This window comes from Enoplosus armatus, chromosome 8 (genome assembly GCF_043641665.1).
Source record: "Enoplosus armatus isolate fEnoArm2 chromosome 8, fEnoArm2.hap1, whole genome shotgun sequence".
In the NCBI taxonomy this organism is placed as follows: domain Eukaryota; kingdom Metazoa; phylum Chordata; class Actinopteri; order Centrarchiformes; family Enoplosidae; genus Enoplosus; species Enoplosus armatus.
In genome coordinates this window covers 9,254,445-9,272,425 of record NC_092187.1, presented here as the reverse complement: position 1 = coordinate 9,272,425, position 17,981 = coordinate 9,254,445, and the positions used below count along the sequence as shown (strand labels likewise).

General features: G+C 42.9%; 1 protein-coding gene across 1 annotated transcript; it reads left to right on the top strand.

Moving 5' to 3' along the window:
- The first annotated feature begins 208 nt into the window (after positions 1 to 208).
- prdm16 (PR domain containing 16) lies at positions 209 to 17,558 on the top strand. The gene is made up of 13 exons (XM_070910125.1): positions 209 to 272; positions 4,301 to 4,502; positions 4,614 to 4,761; positions 5,047 to 5,200; positions 5,830 to 7,468; positions 7,622 to 7,709; positions 9,672 to 9,844; positions 9,996 to 10,073; positions 11,309 to 11,478; positions 12,802 to 12,973; positions 16,024 to 16,281; positions 16,735 to 16,915; positions 17,424 to 17,558. The coding sequence occupies exons 1-13, from the start codon at positions 224 to 226 to the stop codon at positions 17,556 to 17,558; spliced, it is 3,447 nt and encodes a 1,148-aa protein (XP_070766226.1). The 5' UTR covers positions 209 to 223.
- Positions 17,559 to 17,981: the final 423 nt, after the last annotated feature.

Sequence of the window (17,981 nt, the reverse complement as noted above, 5' to 3'; positions counted from 1 at the left end):
TATTTTATTTTCTTAATAACAACCATATTAATATGCTAATAGTATCAATCTCAACATCAGGCCCTTCCTTAAACTGCGATAATAAATATGGGGCGGGGGGGGTCCAGACTTATTAATTCCATCTTGACCTTAAGTTAAAGTCTCCCACTCTCTTCCTCCCTCTCCTCAGATTTATTATAAAGCTGTCCGGGACATTGAAGCAGGGGAGGAGCTTTTAGTGTATATGAAGGACGGTATTTTCCCCGAGGGATCCATGGCACCCAACCTGCAAGGTAAGATTAATGCGCGTCATTAGCGCACATTTTAAACAAACTCCAACCTGCATCCTGTGCTGCTGTCGTGGCCAACACACTCCATAACCTCGCTAATGTGACGGGGGGAAAAGACACCATCACTCCCTCCAAGACGTTTATTTTTATTCAATTTTTTTTTTGCTCAAGAAATGTGAATTATTCGAATCATAAATTTCCAGGATGGAATTAAATCCCGCATTAAAGCATCATGGTTGAAGGCCGTTTTGGACCTGTCATTTAAAATAGGCCTGCCAATAATGAAGGCTATAGCCTGGTCTGAATTGTGCGCGTACAGTGCTGCAGTGTAATGGGCCTCTGCGCCTGAAATACTGTATTAGGGCGTCAATTGGCACTTGCCATATTCCATCGTAAGTGAGTAGACATTTTATGTTAACGGAAAGCCGAGATCAAAGAGAAATTATGAGGAAGCCATATCCTTAAAAGCAGATTATATGGGAGCACTCAGGATTTTTAAGCCGAGCGTTTAGAATTATATTTATCACATCGGTCAAACAATGTTGTAATAATAATAATAATAATAATAATAATAATAACATCTTGTTATTCATAAGTCAAAGTGGCAGTTTGTACCCAGAACTTCAACTTCAGAAGTTTTAGTGGCCATTAGGGTAATATGGTATCAGCCTCACTGACTTTGCCATGTGTTTAGTGACTTGATGGCCCTGGGAACCGGCCCCGCTTTCCGAAAACCCCAAAACTGTTGATCAACCCTATTCACGTTGTTTGTAGTGGTATTTATAATATTCCTGTTCAAAAAGCACGTGTTTTCTTTTTGTTAATCCAGTCTCTTTTAGCCCACATTTTTAGTTAGGCGCGTTAAAGATTATGCAAATTAAAATCCTACACCCTTACACTGGCTGTTGAGTCAGTGGTGTCAAATAAAATAATTGATATAGCCTATAATTTCGGATCTATATATTTATCTTCCAAATAAATGCCTGTGTATTTTAGTTTGACCTTTGCTTTAACACTAAAATCTGCATGCTCCTGTGCAATAGAGGCTCACCTTGCTGTTGTCTGCAGATTTGCTCCCATTTCAGACTGCCTCATGTTTTTTAGGTGCTCTCACCCACCCGTTTTCCTTTTTGAGTGGGTAACCTGATTCACTGAAGGCTGCTCACTACCTTCCAACCGTGCCTCCATACCTCAGACTGATTATGTCCAATATACTATCTCATAATCTAACTTTGGACAGCTGCTCACTGTCAATCTGGGCTTTTCTTTCAAAGTTCACTTAAGCGGAAAAGGGGCCGTAGTTCCGCTGTGTTTCTTTAAACATCTTGGACTTATTGTGGTGAACTGCTGTTGTCAGGTAACATTGTTTTGCTGTGTTTCCAGTCTTTCTGGAACCACGGATGAAAAAAAGAGAAAAAAAAAATCAGATTACTCTTACTTGTCATTGGTTATAAAAGAGTGGAGGGGAGGACAAGATGTTCGTGAGATGCTCTGCGGTTCACCAGCTTTTCCCACTGCATGATGCACAGTTTATGCATTAGATCTCCATGCCAAAGGAACAGGAGGAAACGGGAGCTCAAAGCAAGCTTGATTATTGAAAAGAAGCAGATTGGCATGTTGTGGGAGTGCGTCAAAGGTGGAGCAGACTTGTAAATGATTTGTTCAATTCCTCTGTGTGAATCTTATGTATGTGAAATATATAGAGAGAAGAGAGACACTCCACCTGCCAGAATGTGTCAGTGCCAAAGTATTTGGCGTTGTGTGTTGGCGTGAGAGAGAAGGCAGATAGAAAAAGAAAAAGCACAACAGTCTGTCCGCTGTTTTAAGATATTTATTTGTGAGTGAGAGAGACAGAAAAGCAGAGAGAGAGGAGGACAAAGAGAGATTGTCAAAGTCCACCTACTGTAGGGATGAGAGTGTCTGTTTTGTGTGCTTGCCTCCATGTATTTATGTGTGTGTGTGTGTGTGTGTGAGAGAGAGAGAGAGAGAGAGAGAGAGAGAGAGAGAGAAAGGTAGCAGGGCTGAGTGGGAGTTTGGCAGTGCAGCCCTGCTCTCTGTGTCTGGCTTATCGGAGAAGGAATTTGAAGTAGAGGACTTGAGGAGTCCCCTGGGACCTCACCCATGCTCCCAGATTAGCTGCTAAACTGCACATAATTGTGCTTCCCTTCGTCTCCCTGAGAGCTATTACTCTCCCCCTTTATAACCCCACCACACCCCACCCACCCAGACCAGACTAACTGAAAAAACACAGGCACACATTCAAGCACCCTTTATTCATGTGCACCCTCACTGAAACACACACATGCACACCTGAGTATCCACTCTTAGATGTTTTTATCAACACCCATGCTCCTGTTGCAAGAGGAGTTTGCAAGTATTTTTGCATATATTTAGATTCAGCAAAGTTTATTGGCATTATGTGTGAAATAAACATTATCCACTCTTAAAGGTGCCAGACAAAGCGTGTCATCTCTCACATTGGTGTCAAAGTGAGGGAGTTAGTTTAGCATTTGAGCTCAGTGTAATGGCCCATTGACCAGAAGGTCGTTTATCCTTCTCCCCAAGGTTAGACACATTGATGTTGCTACACTAATGCCCTTTTAATGTGTCCAAGAAGTTCCAGCTGGATAAACGGTCACATGCAGTAGAAAACAGGTGAGCCATGCACTGTAAGTCATTTTGGATAAACTCATTTAGTGCAGCTTGAAATGATGGATGGGCGACTCAGGCGTTGGCCGCTTGGGTCATGGCAAAGAGGGTATGGCAGGTTGGCGCTGAAATCACCACGGGGTTGGCGCCACTGTGCCCCTGCTTACCTCTGTTCCTTATGGCTCATTCTTTTTGGGAAATGTTTACATAAACACACACACACACACATTTATGCCCGTGCACCGAGACACTCCGCGGGGCTTTCCCCTGATCTGTTGAACTTGGCGTCTGACTCAGGAACTTGCTATTGAAAGAGCTGGCCCGAGTTTTATGCATTTGACCTTGGTGGTGAGAAGTATTGTAAAGGTTATCAACATGGAAGGGGAAGACCAGCCCCTATTGTTTCCCCTGTGTGCTATTACACCTTCAGTCTCAAGCAAACACTTGCTTTAACAAGCAATTAACTGTGTTAAAGAAGGCTACATTTCACTGCTAATTGATTTCTGTTTTATGTGAATGTCAATTGCGGGATTGTTTCTTTTACCATTTGAATGGTCTCTTTAGCTGTAACTAACACACAGATCGGCAATCGATTTTAGTTGTTGTTTAGTAGTATCAACAGTTTGGTTCTGCATCTTGCAACCCACAGGAGTTAGTAAATAATGGGATGCAAACCAGCACTTCATTGTTTCTTCGTGCACAGCAAAGTTGGTTTTGTCTTGACTCCCATAAAATGTAGTAATTTTTTTTTGCATACATTAAAAGCTAGTGGAGACAATTAAACGTCCTCCATTAACACTATGAGTTGTCTCAGTTACTGTCTAAAAATGTTGACAAGCCCATAGTACAAAATATATTTTTGTCCTAATCCAGAAATCTACAGTTGGTTTTTGTGACGATAAAATTGGAGAGTGTTAGAGTTTTTGACATTATGCTCTTTATCTTTGTTGTTAAGCGCTTTGGATAGAAGCTCTATATAAATGCACCCATTTACCATTTTATGTGGACTTTTTTGTTCAGTTTAGTTTTATTAGAAAAATATTAGCATGTAAAAAGAGCTACTTAACTTTATCATTTAAGATACTTTATAGGATAATATATAAGATAGATATTATCTTAAAGAATGGTGAAACTGAAAAATCCAGATTTGACAACAGAAATAAATAAGGCATTTTGTAGTTTTTTTCACAGGTAGACTCCTAATATCAAACTATATAATTAAAAACAAATGTATTGTTCATGTCAAACGTGTGAAAACGTTTTCTTCAAGCATTTTAAGTGGATTTCAATGTGTATTGTATATTTCAGGGAGCTGCATTGTGTGATGGCTAAACAAATCTATGCTTATGTGTGTGTGTGTGTGTGTGTGTGTGTGTGTGCAGACGAGCAGATGTACCGCTGTGAAGACTGTGATGAGCTGTTCTCCTCAACACTTGAGCTGCGGCGGCACCAGAAGTATTCGTGCTCCAGTACCGGCTCCATCTTCGATACACTGAGAGAGGACTTCAAACAGGAACGTGAGGACAGCGACGAGCCCGTCCACGAGTGTAAAGACTGTGAGAAGATCTTCCCAAATGAGTACAGGTACACAGACACGTGATGACAATTTCTAGGAGACAGTCAACTTATCCTGTTAAAAGTGTGCCTTGTATGATGATTTGAATTCACTGATAAGCTTGTGCTCTTCTTATCAAGTCTGGGCCAACACATGATAGTCCATACAGAGGAGAGGGAGTACAAGTGTGACCAGTGCCCCAAAGCCTTCAACTGGAAGTCCAACCTCATCCGTCACCAGATGTCACATGACAGTGGCAAGCGCTTTGAGTGTGAAAACTGTGATAAGGTACAGCATACCCGGCACGTAAGTTGTGCACAGGACACACAGGCTTTATCTGCTTCAGAAATTCTGCTGGTCTTGATTTTTAGGCTTCATTCATAATGGTACTGGACATAGATTTGGTAATTCTGAAACAACATCTATTGTATAGATATTAAAGCAATGAAAACTATATTTCCATTAACAATGCTAACAATGGCAAAATATAATACAAAAGGGGAAAATATATATTTTTCTGCATTGTTAATTATGGTGTACATTGTATTTTTATACGCTTATTTCAAATTTCAGGTGTTCACAGATCCCAGCAACCTTCAACGCCACATCCGCTCCCAGCACGTGGGGGCACGCGCTCACACGTGTCCTGAGTGTGGCAAGACCTTTGCCACCTCGTCAGGCCTCAAGCAGCATAAGCACATTCACAGCAGTGTCAAACCCTTTATCTGTAAGTGAGAGCTTTGGAAGTTAATCACCACATTATTCTTTTATTTTACACCTCTTTTCTTCCACCTCATCTACTTCTCCATCAGCCTGCAGTCTCTTTCTTCTCCATGTACACCAACTTTTTGATCCTGTTTACATCATCTGAACCAAGCACACAGGTCAAGGGATCATATTTCTATTGCTATTAAGTTAATTATGTACTGTAAATAATATATTTGACTTTTTTGATTGTGCTTTTTTTCTTGCAAAACATACTTGACATATAGTTTCAAATAGTTTGGACAACTTTACAGTAATGAAAAAAAAGAAAGAGATTGTTGATACATAAGTTTTAATTATGGATTAGAGACCTATTTTTTGCTCTCTTGAAGGTAATTAAATTATATGGATTTTATGAACTTTCTTGCACATGTTTAGTAATTATTTGGTAGTAAAGTACATGGAGCTACAAGTAGATAATGACTGAATTAGTTTAATTAATAGAAAACAGTCCCTTCCTTTCTAGAGCTTTTTCATCTGCAGTTTCCATTCAGATGTATGTGTTGATGATGATTTGGTATACAAAGTTAGAGACAGTGTTAAAATGGGTTTAACCAGGCCCTGATGGGCTGCGTCTTTTTGCTCCCCCAGGCGAGGTGTGCCACAAATCCTACACCCAGTTCTCTAACCTCTGCCGCCACAAACGAATGCATGCTGACTGCCGCACCCAGATCAAGTGTAAGGACTGTGGGCAGTTGTTCAGCACTACCTCCTCCCTCAACAAACATCGTCGCTTCTGTGAGGGCAAAAACCATTATGGCTCTCCAGCAGGGATGTTCAACCCTGGCATCCCCATGAGCTCCAGCCCCATCATGGTTAAGGCCAAGTCCCACCATCCCCACCTTGCAGGTCTAAACCAGTCAGGTTTAGGCTTCACTGACTACTTTCCCTCCCGACCTCACCCTCACGCTGGCTTGCCCTTTTCCCCAGGACCCCATGGCTTCCCATCTCTCCCACATGGTTTCCCAGGTATCTTCCCCCCATCACTGTATCCGCGCCCACCTTTATTGCCGGCCAGTTCATTAATAAAGAGCCCTCTTGGGTGCAGCAGTCAGGAGGTGAAACTGCCGCGGAGTCCCCTAGATGCCCCTCCATTGTCCCTGGTTAGCTCCACAAACAGCAATGGCGGTCACAGTTTGAGTCAGCTGGAAGACAAAGAGAAAGAGAACAAAGTGGATTTGTCTTCTAGTGGAGAAGCCAAACCTAAATCTAAGATGGCAGACATGTCTGATGGTAGTGACCTTGAAGACGTTAATACCACAAGTGGGACAGATTTGGACACCACCACTGGTACAGCTTCAGGTGATGGTTCTGACCTAGAGAGTGATGGAGAGAGTGAACGTGAGCGAAGTGGTAAAAGAAGGAAGTCGTCTGGGGCCGTATCTAGTCAAGAAGGTCACCAGTTTGAAGACACGAACAGTGTGTTGATATCAGCCGTGTCTAGTTCGGGGAACCTTTCTATTGATCGTCCCTTTCTCTCTTCTGCATCATCCCAGCACTCCTTCTTCCCTCCACCTGATGAGCAAGCCCTCCCACCCACCACCACAAATGCCAATGCAGTCACCACAGATTCCATCAAAGCCATCGCCTCTATTGCTGAGAAATATTTTGGTCCAGGTTTGATTGGTCTTCATCAGGATAAAAAGATGGGTCCATTGCCCTACCATTCCATGTTTCCCTTCCAGTTCCTGCCCAACTTCCACAACTCCCTCTATCCCTTCAACGCTGATCGAGGTGCCCTCAATCCTAGCATGTTCTTGCCCAAGTCCCCTCGCGAGCAGCTGCACAAGATGATTTCTGGTGCCCCAGGAGCTCCTGCTTCCACAGCGGAGTCACCGTTTGATCTCACCACAAAGTCCAAGGAGACCAAGTTAGCTCCTCCCACCCCAACAAACCCCTCAAACCCCAACAGTAGTTCTGGGAGCAGTAGTGGACCTTTAGCAATATCTAGTGGTGAAGAACAGCCCTTGGACCTCAGTATTGGCAGCCGGAGCCGAAGTGGTCATAATGGTGTGGCAGCTGAGCCACAAAATAGAAAGAATCACATCTTTGTGGCTGGAAAGGGGGTCTCCATCAAGGATGAAATCCCAGCTGGGTTTTCACACCCCCATTCCCAGTTATTGCACCAATCCTCCATCGTCCAGCACCAGCAGCCCCAGGCACAGCCACACCAGCCGCCACCCCTGCACTACGCCAAGCCCTCAGCATTCTTCATGGACCCCATATACAGGTATTTCAGCCCCAATTAGACCAGAAACTGAGCAACAAAAAACACTTTTATGTTCACACATTGAAGAAGGTAGAGGTTGGTGTAGTGTGTGGTTGGAGGTTGTAGATGAAGTCTGACCTTGGTACGTAACCCTCTGCCTTGTTGTTGGTCCAGCAGGGTGGAGAAGAGGAAGCTACTCGACCCTGTAGGAGCTCTGAAGGAAAAGTTCCTCAGGCCCTCACCACCACTCTTCCATCCACAGGTAGGTTTACTGCACACACACAAACACATTTCAAATCTAGGAAGGCACTTGGTATAATCTTAAGTAGAAACAATAAATGGTACATGTACTTTGAACAAAAACTACAGCAAGGGAATACCAAACAAGGCAATTGACCTCCAGGTATAGCATACAGGCTGATTATTCCCAGATGCTATCGACTATTATTTTCAAACCATGTATTATGTGAAAATACCTCACTCCTGCCTCCCACGCTGCTGCAACCTGAATTGATAGGGCCCTATGCACCATCATTCCACAGTGTTGATGTTATTTTCTCAAGGGTTCGGTATGATTTCTTCCTTTGTTTACTGAATGGCGCCTGTGTACCTCGTCACTTCTACCTTTTTCAGAAGACACAGTCTGTTATCGCAGCCCCTTTGATAATCAGTCACATTGTTCGACTGTCCCCAGACCCTCCCAACCTCTACAAATCTTGATTACAAGGAATGATAGTATTAATAAAAGAGAGAATAATAACCATTTGAATTGTAACAAACTGCCTCTCTTGGCCGCGCTAATCTTAGTTGTGGCATTGTTTCATGCACTGGGAGCCCACAGGCCAGCTAATAACTCAACCCCCTCCAAGTTTTTTTTTTTTCTCTGTGGCTGGCTGGCTGGCTGGCTGGCTGGCTAGATAATAGCACTGTGTCCATCAAGGACATCCTGTGTTTGTCTCCAGGAGAATGGGGGGCTCTCTTGGGGAAACGGTTTAATCTGACCTGGAAATCTGTGTCCTCTATCAACTGTGACTTTGCAATACACTAATTTGGTGCATATGCAGACAGATAAATGTACACATGTATTTATATATATGAAATTATTTATAGTACTATAGTAATAGTTATTCCTTTACACATGAGTGATGTATGTAATTTGTGGCACCTCTTCTCAAATACATTCACCCTGTACTCATATTCCTCTTAAACATTGTATTATTCATCATTGGATAATGCGACCTGCCTTTTTTGAAGGCATCATCTCGTAATTGATCAATATCCCCAGAATGAATTGTTTTCACAGGCTCCCGTGTAAAAAAACTTCTCATATCAGAGTGTCTCAGCTGTGATACTCCCAGTGATCCAAACACAATGCCACCTCTAATTCAGTCTCATGACGGAATCACCCGCTCCCCCTCCGCCCGTTCTCAGACTGCGAATAAACACATTGAGACGGGGTGTCTGTCCCTGTGTCTCTCCCGTCCCGTATTCACTAAAAAAGGAAGGATGTAAGCTGTTTTTGGCAAATAAACTCCCACATAACTGGCCTCCTTTGTTCACAAGCTTCTAGGGGAGGGGAAGTGGCTATCAGTTGGGGGTATCTCAAACTATATTGTACGGCTCCAATCGGGGCTCTTGAATGCCTCATTTAGCCAGTTTGCCGGCCTGCAACAGTAGCTTCGGCAGAAGAAAGTAAGAGGTACAGAACAAAGCACTGGCTAAAGCTGGAGGTGAGGGATGGGGGTACTGGACGAATGGTACTTGAGCAATTGTGAATGTGTTATAGGTCATGGAGGTGACTCGCCTTTAGCACAAACAACAAGGCTAACCTCTGATATACTGCTTCCTCAAAGCTTCCGCTCTCTGTCTCTTTCCCTCGCTCCCTGTTTTTTCTGACATTGTGTCTTTGTTTTCAATGCTTCCTTTTCTCTTGTAACACACAAGCACACAAACCCACATATATATATATATATATACATATATATATATGTCTATACACATATAGATAAACCAGTTTCAGTGGCTTTTCTTGAGGTGTGATTCAAACTAAAACCAATTTCTGTAACGACAGAGCTGCTGCATTGAGCTAGTCACTACAAGGTTTCTAATTAAACCCTTAATACACAAGTAATACTAAAATCTGCTTGAATGAATGTGATCCACTCTTGATTCTCATTAAAATATTTTTTGTTTTCTACCATCTAATTATGATCTTCCTGCTCAGATGTCAGCCATGGAGAACATGACAGAGAAGCTGGAGAGCTTTGGTGCTCTAAAACTGGATGCGCCGCCCAACTCACTGCAACACTCGGCCCATCCACTGTTCAACTTCCGTTCACCGCCACCCTCCCTCTCAGACGCCATCCTCCGCAAGGGCAAAGAGCGTTACGCGTGCAGGTAAGTGCCCTGTGGTGCAGCGTGTTATTTTCCAGTGTTGATCAGATGTTTACATGCATAAAACTTCAATAAAATACATACTGTATGTTTTAAGTTGCTAAATCATCCTTACTTTCTTCTTCTTTGCCTTTCTGTCCATTCTCCCTTCAAGGTACTGTGGGAAAATCTTCCCTCGTTCGGCAAACCTCACCAGACACTTGCGGACACACACAGGGGAACAACCCTACAGGTATCCTATTCTAGTTATTGTACTCTTTAATCTTTATGAAAGGCACTTTGCTCTCATTCTGTCCTTGATATATTTCCCTTTGTCTGGTTGTCTTACTGCTATTCCCCACACTTAACATCCCTTTGCTTGGCACAGCTTTTTCAGAGACTTCATTGTGTTCTTGTTTGGCTGAATCAACAGGAGACATAGTGATTGACAGATAATGCAAAAATGAGGGATGCCCCTATACAATCTGCTGTATTGTTATCAGGGGCCAATACTGCTCTTATTAAAGGGAAATTCCCATGTTTTTAAACTGAGGCCCTAGTTATAAATGTTGGTGTCTAAATGAGTAATACAGGCTGCGAATGGGCTGCTATGGCTGCAACGTAATCCTTGCGGCCATCAAAAATACGTCCACTAAAAGGGCTTGTTTTTGCCAGTGACAGGCTCAGATTGTTATTTGAAGTGTCTTACAACATTATTGACATGATCCCTACAAAGATAGATGTTTTTGCTAAAGAGTAAGATCCTTTTTGTTTAACCAGAAACACTGTTCACCCCCTCACCTCTCGCGAGATTTCAGAGCGAGACTTCTGTTTCTGGTTAAACAAAAAGGCTCTGTAGGGATCATTTCCATAATGTTGTCAGACACTGGGCTGCTGACTCAGGTTTTAGAGCCACAGCTATTCCTGGTCTAATTGTACTTGCATAACAATGATCCCCATGAGTACCACGTCCTGTGGTATAAAGATTTTACTTTGGGGGGAAAAAGAGAGCACTGGGATCAGATTGGAGATTGGTATTGCCAGATGCCCTGGGTTGAGGTATTGGATCGATTCATCCCTGCCGAAAATTGTAGAAAAACATATAAAATTCAATGAAAACTGGATTTAAAAAAATACCATTGGCAACGCAACCACTAGTTTAAATGATTATAATTTTTTCAACTGACTCTTCAGGACTGTAACTCATAATCAGCAGCTCATTTTCATTGTCTTTTCATTATTCCAATTACTGAAATATTTTCAAAGTTGTGCTCCCTGTAAAAGTGTCCCAAAAAGAAAAACAATTTGATCCTTCTTTTTTTAACAAAAAAGTTGAGCCTTAAGGAGTGTCTTGCTCACCTCAGCAGGTGAATAATAAAACCACCATGAACCCTGCCTTCATCTCTGGTTGAAGGCCAGTCCCTGCTCTCTACTCCACTCTGCTGCACTTTTGACCCACATTCACATGCTCCTGTTCTCCTTTGGCAGGTGTAAATACTGTGACCGCTCATTCAGCATCTCATCCAATCTTCAACGCCACGTTCGCAACATCCATAACAAGGAGAAACCCTTCAAGTGTCACCTGTGCAACCGCTGCTTTGGTCAGCAAACCAACCTTGACCGCCATCTCAAAAAGCACGAGCATGAGAACATTCCTGGTCAGTTTGCAACATCTATTATTTTTTTGAAAAGTGACGCTATGAGAACTGAAATGTAGTTATTAAACACTTGCTGTTTTGTGTTATGTTAATGGACTGAATAATGAATGGCTCACATTACCCATTTGGAAAATGTTATATCTTCATCCCAATAAATGTTTAGCTTGGCTTTGCGGATGATTTAAAGTAGGAAAACCACTTGATTAAAGAATTCACACTTGCTTTTCCTACTATGTTGCCAAAAACAGCCTTTTTATGTGTAGCATGGAATGAATATGGATGGAACACAAACTTTAGGACCTGAATGGTTGCGTATTTGAGCATTTACATCCAAGTGATCCATTCTTTAAACATTTCTAAATTCAAAATGACTCATTCATGAAATGAAACAAGGCGTACACTCGGTTTCCACCTCATGCAACTTGTTCCCAGTGATGCTGTGACTTCACCAACATACAAACTAAATACCTCAAATAGTAAGGGTTGCCATTGTTTGACACGAGTGTGTTAATAAGAGGCAATTCCTAAACAAGTTAATTGTGGCAGACTGATCAGATGTTTTCTTTCCTGATGTATCCTCGATTAGAACACTGATTCCTAATTCTGATCTGCTAAAATTATTCAATGTAAATTGCAATTATTGCAAATTGCAATAATTGTAAAGATACCGACTATAAAAACTCACTGGCTCCCGCTGGCAAAACAGTATATTTGGAGTATATTATCTTTTATTCAAAATGTTATAAGCACCCCAACACCATCCTTAACTTGAACACAAACACAACTATTACTATATTTTGTAAATTACACCATTGCTATCTGATGAAGGCGTAAAATCAAAGCAAATTAGCAAAATAAAATGCAATACATGTATATGAGTATGTAACACATGTGTGATACTCCTCCTTATACTCTTCAGGACAGGGTCATATAAAAGTATGCTGGAAATCTTTAGAGCACAAATGATATAAAAGCCTTTCTGTCAAAATGTAACAAGGCTTGTCTTCTGCCTTTTAACCTTTTTTTTTATCTTCTACGCAAAATTCCATGAACATTATCCTGTTTGTCAAAATATGTTCACAAAGTTTTCACCAAAAAATGCACAATCTCAGCTTTGTGATTTAATATTAAAATGTGTATAATGACCCTCATAATATTTAGCATTTTCCTTAAACTTGTCTATTATGTATGTCTGATGATCATCAAACTAATCACGCTGGTGTGTTTGGTTGGTTGTGTGTGTGTGTGTGTGTGTGTGTGTGTGTGTGTGTGTGTGTGTGTGTGTGTGTGTGTGTGTGTGTGTCTACACGCTTTCCCCAACAGTGAGCCAACAGTCCGGGATGCTTTCCAACCTAGGAACCACCATCTCCTCCCCAAACTCCGAGCCAGACAATCATGCACTTTTAGATGAGAAGGAGGACTCGTACTTCTCAGAAATCCGCAACTTCATTTCCAACAGTGAGATGAACCAGGCCTCCAGCTCCACGGATAAGAGGTAACAAGAAAGCTCGCTCGCACGGACCACATTTGATTTTTGCAAAGACCTTCAGTGATTACATTTGATCCATGAGCCTAACCCTCTCCTCTTTATGCCAAGCTCTGATTCTTACCCCAACCTCATCCTAAATCTAACTGTAATACTAACTCCAAAGCAAAAAGAACTGTTAAAATGTCCTCACTTCTCTCCTCTTATCAGGACATGTTGACCTGACAGGTTTGGAAAAGCAGGAACAAACACACATATGTTATTCAACTAGAAGCAACAGTTGTGCTCTTAGTTCTTCTTCCTTCTCCCTGCACACAACAACATACTGTACATGCTAGTACTTGGTGCACAGTGCTCTCTAGTGGCTTGAATTTGTATGGCAATAGTCAACAACATCAGAGCTTCCTACCAGTTCCATACCGACAGTAGTTGCAGTTGGATTAACTAACATTTAGGATTAATTCAGTTTTACAAAATAAAATGTTTTTTCAAAGGTGTAATACTTTTGTTTGTTTATTTTCTAAGATCTGTCTGTAGCTGCTGAAAGGGAAACTTTTGCAGCTGTTAGTTGCTTCTAATTGTCTTTTGTGCACTGCATTGTGGGACAAAGGCGTATTTCAACAGCACACAAACATTCAGGCAGATGTTAGTGTGCATTCTGAATTTTTTAATATAGAATTTTTTCATCTTGCCATTGTGAAAGCATTACATAACTTAAAACCTGCTTAGAGTTGTTTGTAGTATGGAACTGGGACCCAGCTCATTTCATATTGCCCCTCCACCAGTGCGAGTCTATCTCAACCATCTAAGTTTTTCCAGTTTGATACGTTTCAGCCATGTCTAATCTTTTATTAGAGCTGTCTTTGTGAAGAATTACAATTTATACCTGCTGTATGCCGCTGTAGTTGTTCAATTTACATGCTTACTAGTAACTCTGGCAGGGGTGATCATCCTGTGTGCACTCTAAAGACCATAACCTGCTTGTAAAATGATGAAAACAGCCACTCTGGCCAGTGGAGGAAAAGGTCAGCTGAAATGCTTTCAGTGTTAGCAGCTCAGTCGGTGGGAAGCAGCAGAGGTTTCAGGCAAGAAGAGGGTATCGGAAAAGAAAAGGGGGTAAATGTTTTTCTCTTTCAGTCAGTGGTTTGCCTCTTTCCTTGACTCTATACACTCTTCATCTCTCTCTCTCTCTGTCTCTCTCTCTCTCTCTCTCTCTCTCTCTCTCTCAATGTGAATTCCTTTCTGGTAGTCTCACTTTCTGTCTGTCTCTTCTTCCATCATCCCCCCTCCCTCTTGTCAACACGCATTATGGCCAGCAGACCCAGTGGCAATTTAGCCCCTCTGCCATCTGGGATCAATACTGAGTCTCATCCACAACAAGCTGACCTGACATTTTAATATCTGTAATTCAGACTAAGTATTATGCTTTCTGTCCTCCCACCAGACAGCCCACTGTTTATTCTCCCCCCTGAGTGACTGAAGTCAAACACAGAACGCAAACACACATTCATGGATGACTATCTGTAATCGCTCTAAACCGCCCTCGCAACAGCCAGTATAACGGGCATACAGCATAGCCAGTCAAAATAAAAGTCCATGGTAGCTCTTGTTTTCACATGAAAACTTTGTTTGACCGGTTTCCAAGCCGGGGACGTCATATATGCTGAGGCAGCATTGCTGTTCTGAAGGTGGGAAGTTGCAAACAAAAAAGTTAGGAAGTATCTGTCTCCTCGGGACCATAATCCAGGTCTTAATTAAGGCTGGAACGAGGACCCAGGCCATGGCTTCAGATCTATGGTTTGGATAAAACTACAATTGAGGCTGGTTCCTTGCCTGGAACTGGGCTACAATGGCTGGCAGTTTGGACCCTGAGGGGGATTCAGGTTGAGGTACATGTCCAGGAGATCCACTGATGATGGAGCTCTTCCCCCATACTGCTATATCCATACCCCTGGCCTGCTAACACAAACACCCAACTGACGTGTTTAGACTAAATGACAAAACCCAGGGCCCCCTATGTCAGAGGTACGCTTCTTTCTCCGCACACAGGCATGGACTTTTTCCCCCGCCAACCAGCTCTGCAATTTGATTATGGTGATATTTAATCTAGATTGAAAGAGGAGAACTTTTTTTCCCCCCAAAGTCCCCCTACCCGCATTTACCCACCCACTGTGTGTGACCCAATCCTGTCCCTGTGCACCCCTTCCCAGAGGTAATCCTGTCCGATTTGATAAATGTCCACTGTGTGGCAAAAAAAAAATATAGAGGGTAAATTTGCCGTCCCAGAGGAAATGATATCATGAGCCATGACATCGTGGTCTGGGGGTGATGGGGGGGGGGGGTGCTGTGCTGGCTGGAAAATGTACAGATGGCAGGTCATAATGGTGGCGTGCTGATAGCCTGTTTGCAGGTCAGCCATCGTCTTCCTTCAGTCACACACAGTATGTTCCACCATTACAGGCTGTAGAGGAAGCGGTCTGAAGCGGGCCATCTCCTGCGCTGCTTCTGAGGAGCCGGTCAATTAATCATTCCGTGGGCCGTTTAAAAAGCGCTCCGGGCAGACTGTCGGCACCCATGTTGTTTGTGTGGACACTGGAGTTGTGCTGTCAACAGATTATTTATGTTTCTCTCTCTGCTTGTGATGAGTCATGTCTTTGGATGGGTGGAAAACGGTAACAGCCACCCAGCTCTAGACAGGACATGCCGCTCAGAGAACAAATTAAAATAAGTAGAGACGTAACCAATAAAAGAGCACTCTGCGATTTACTACTAAACCCTGGCTACTACACTACCCTCCCTGAATAGCTAGGTAGGTCATAGTAACTTCTTCTGGAAGCTAAGAGAGCTGACTAAAAGTTGTTTCAGACAACTTATGTTTGTTGCTTTTCACAATTTTAGAAACTTTTGTTTGAGAACATGCAGCACCACAGACTGGATAAACATAACTTTACATGCCTCTTTCTTATCCTGAAATGTCACTAATACTGGACGAAAAAAGTCAATGGTTTCAGAAACGGTTGCCGACATTAGTAACACTCTCTACTCTGATCCCTCTGCAGGTCAGACCAGGCAGAAGAGGAGCGCCCACCCAGCCACAGTTTGTCCAACTCCAAGCTAGGGCTCCAGGGGCTGGAGGAGGAGGAAGAGGAAGTGGAGGGCGACGACGAGGAGGAGGAAGAAGGCAGCCTGACAGAGAAGTCTCACGACGAGGCACCCGAGTCCCCATCTCCCGTCACAACAGGAGTGTACGATGAGGACGAGGAGGAGGAAGAGACGGAGGCGGCTCCATTAGCTATGAGCTACGAACACACTCGCAGGTATTCATTTTGTTAGCTACACAGAAAACCACACGAGTCAGGGTTCACAGACACAGCAAATGTGCACCATATATTGTATCTGTTAACAAACCTTTTAACAGAAACCGCCTGTTATACCTTCTTTCATTATAACTAATGTCAACACTAAACAACACTAGATCCTGAGAAGGACAGACAGTTTAGTTCATGTGAAGTCAGCTTCTGCGCCTACTCTTCTCTCTTTTTTCTTCTCCCAGTTTATTCCCTCTGCCTGTCCTTTTATTAATCGTACCTCTTCTTTTCTCTTCATGTTTTCTTTCACCTAAACCTCCTCCTTTGTATTTCCTCCCCACCATCGCATTAACTTTCCATCTATCCCTTCCCTACGTCTATCTTTCCATCCATCCATCCATCCACCAACTGACCCATCCATACTGCCCTATTTCTGCCGTCCATCCATCCCCCGGTGTGCAGGTGTATAGAGGAGGAGGGCTCTCTCTTGGACCTGGAGGGTCTGCCCAGCTTTCCCAAGAGCCTGGAGGGGTTACGTAAAGCAGCCAGTGAAGAGCAGCCCTTTGACGTTAAAGACATATTTAACACTTCGCTAGAGTCGGAGGCATTGAAAGAGACATTGTACAGGCAGGCTAAAACCCAGGTATGTGACTGGCTTTTGGATGACCACTAAAAAGGAGGGAGGGACAGGAAGAGCATGTTGTTCTGATAAGACAGGAGGAAGGACAAAATGTGTGGGGATGAGATGGATCCTTTCATACAGTCAGGTGCTTGATAAAAAGGTGGCTCTTGTCCTGCCCCCTCACGTCTTTTCCGCTCACTTAACCTACTAACACATCACCTGTGAACCGCTCTTATCTTTTCTGTGATCTCCAGTCTTAAAACAGTCTAATGAAACATAATAACAAGGTACAATGTCAAGAACTTAAAAGATAGTCATGGTTTATAATAACATAATAACACGATCTTCTTATTACCAATAGAAATGATGGAAGTTACAGAAATAAGACCTGAGGTGTATTAAACCAAAACCGTCCTTTAATTTCTTGACAGGTCATTGGACAAAGAGAAATGTTACTAAAAATGAGTGTTTGAAAACATTGAGCCATGCAGTTTCCTCTTGTCAACAGTCAACCTGTCTTCTCCCGCAGGCTTATGCAATGATGCTGTCTCTCTCGGAGAACAACCCTTTGCACGCGCCCTCCCAGAACTCTCTGGACGCTTGGCTGAGCATGGGAGGTGGACCGTCTGAGACAAGCAGCTTTCACCCGCTCAACCACATCTAGACGAGAGAGAGAGAGAGAGAGAGGGGAAGTGGGAGGAAGAGGAGGAAGAGGAACATAAGTTTCGCAAACTGATCGAAACAAGAGACTGATAGTGGAGATGAGTAGCGAAAAGACATGGAGAAGAATTCGAGATCAAGAATATGTGTGTGTGTGTGTGTGTGTGTGTGTGTGTGTGTGAGTGTGTGAGTGAGTGAGTGAGTGTGTGAGTGAGTGAGTGAGTGAGTGAGTGAGAGAGAGAGAGAGAGAGAAGGGAGAGTTTGTCCCTAGGTGAGGCGTCTCGCAAAAGACTCTTGTCAAAGAGAAAGCACTGCTAAGCTCCTGTTGATGTGAAGGACATGATGAATGCTTCTCAACAGCATTGAAACTCTGCATTACTCTGATCCTCCCCAAGTCCACAAGGCTCACCCCAGCACCACAGAGACC

Bases quoted from the DNA above. Each gene is read 5' to 3' on its own strand.
- prdm16 (XM_070910125.1), top strand. From the start codon at position 224: ATGAAGGACGGTATTTTCCCCGAGGGATCCATGGCACCCAACCTGCAA. The intron at 273-4,300 runs GTAAGATTAATG...GTGTGTGTGCAG, and splicing joins CATGGCACCCAACCTGCAAG to ACGAGCAGATGTACCGCTGT. The intron at 16,916-17,423 runs GTATGTGACTGG...CTTCTCCCGCAG, and splicing joins ACAGGCAGGCTAAAACCCAG to GCTTATGCAATGATGCTGTC.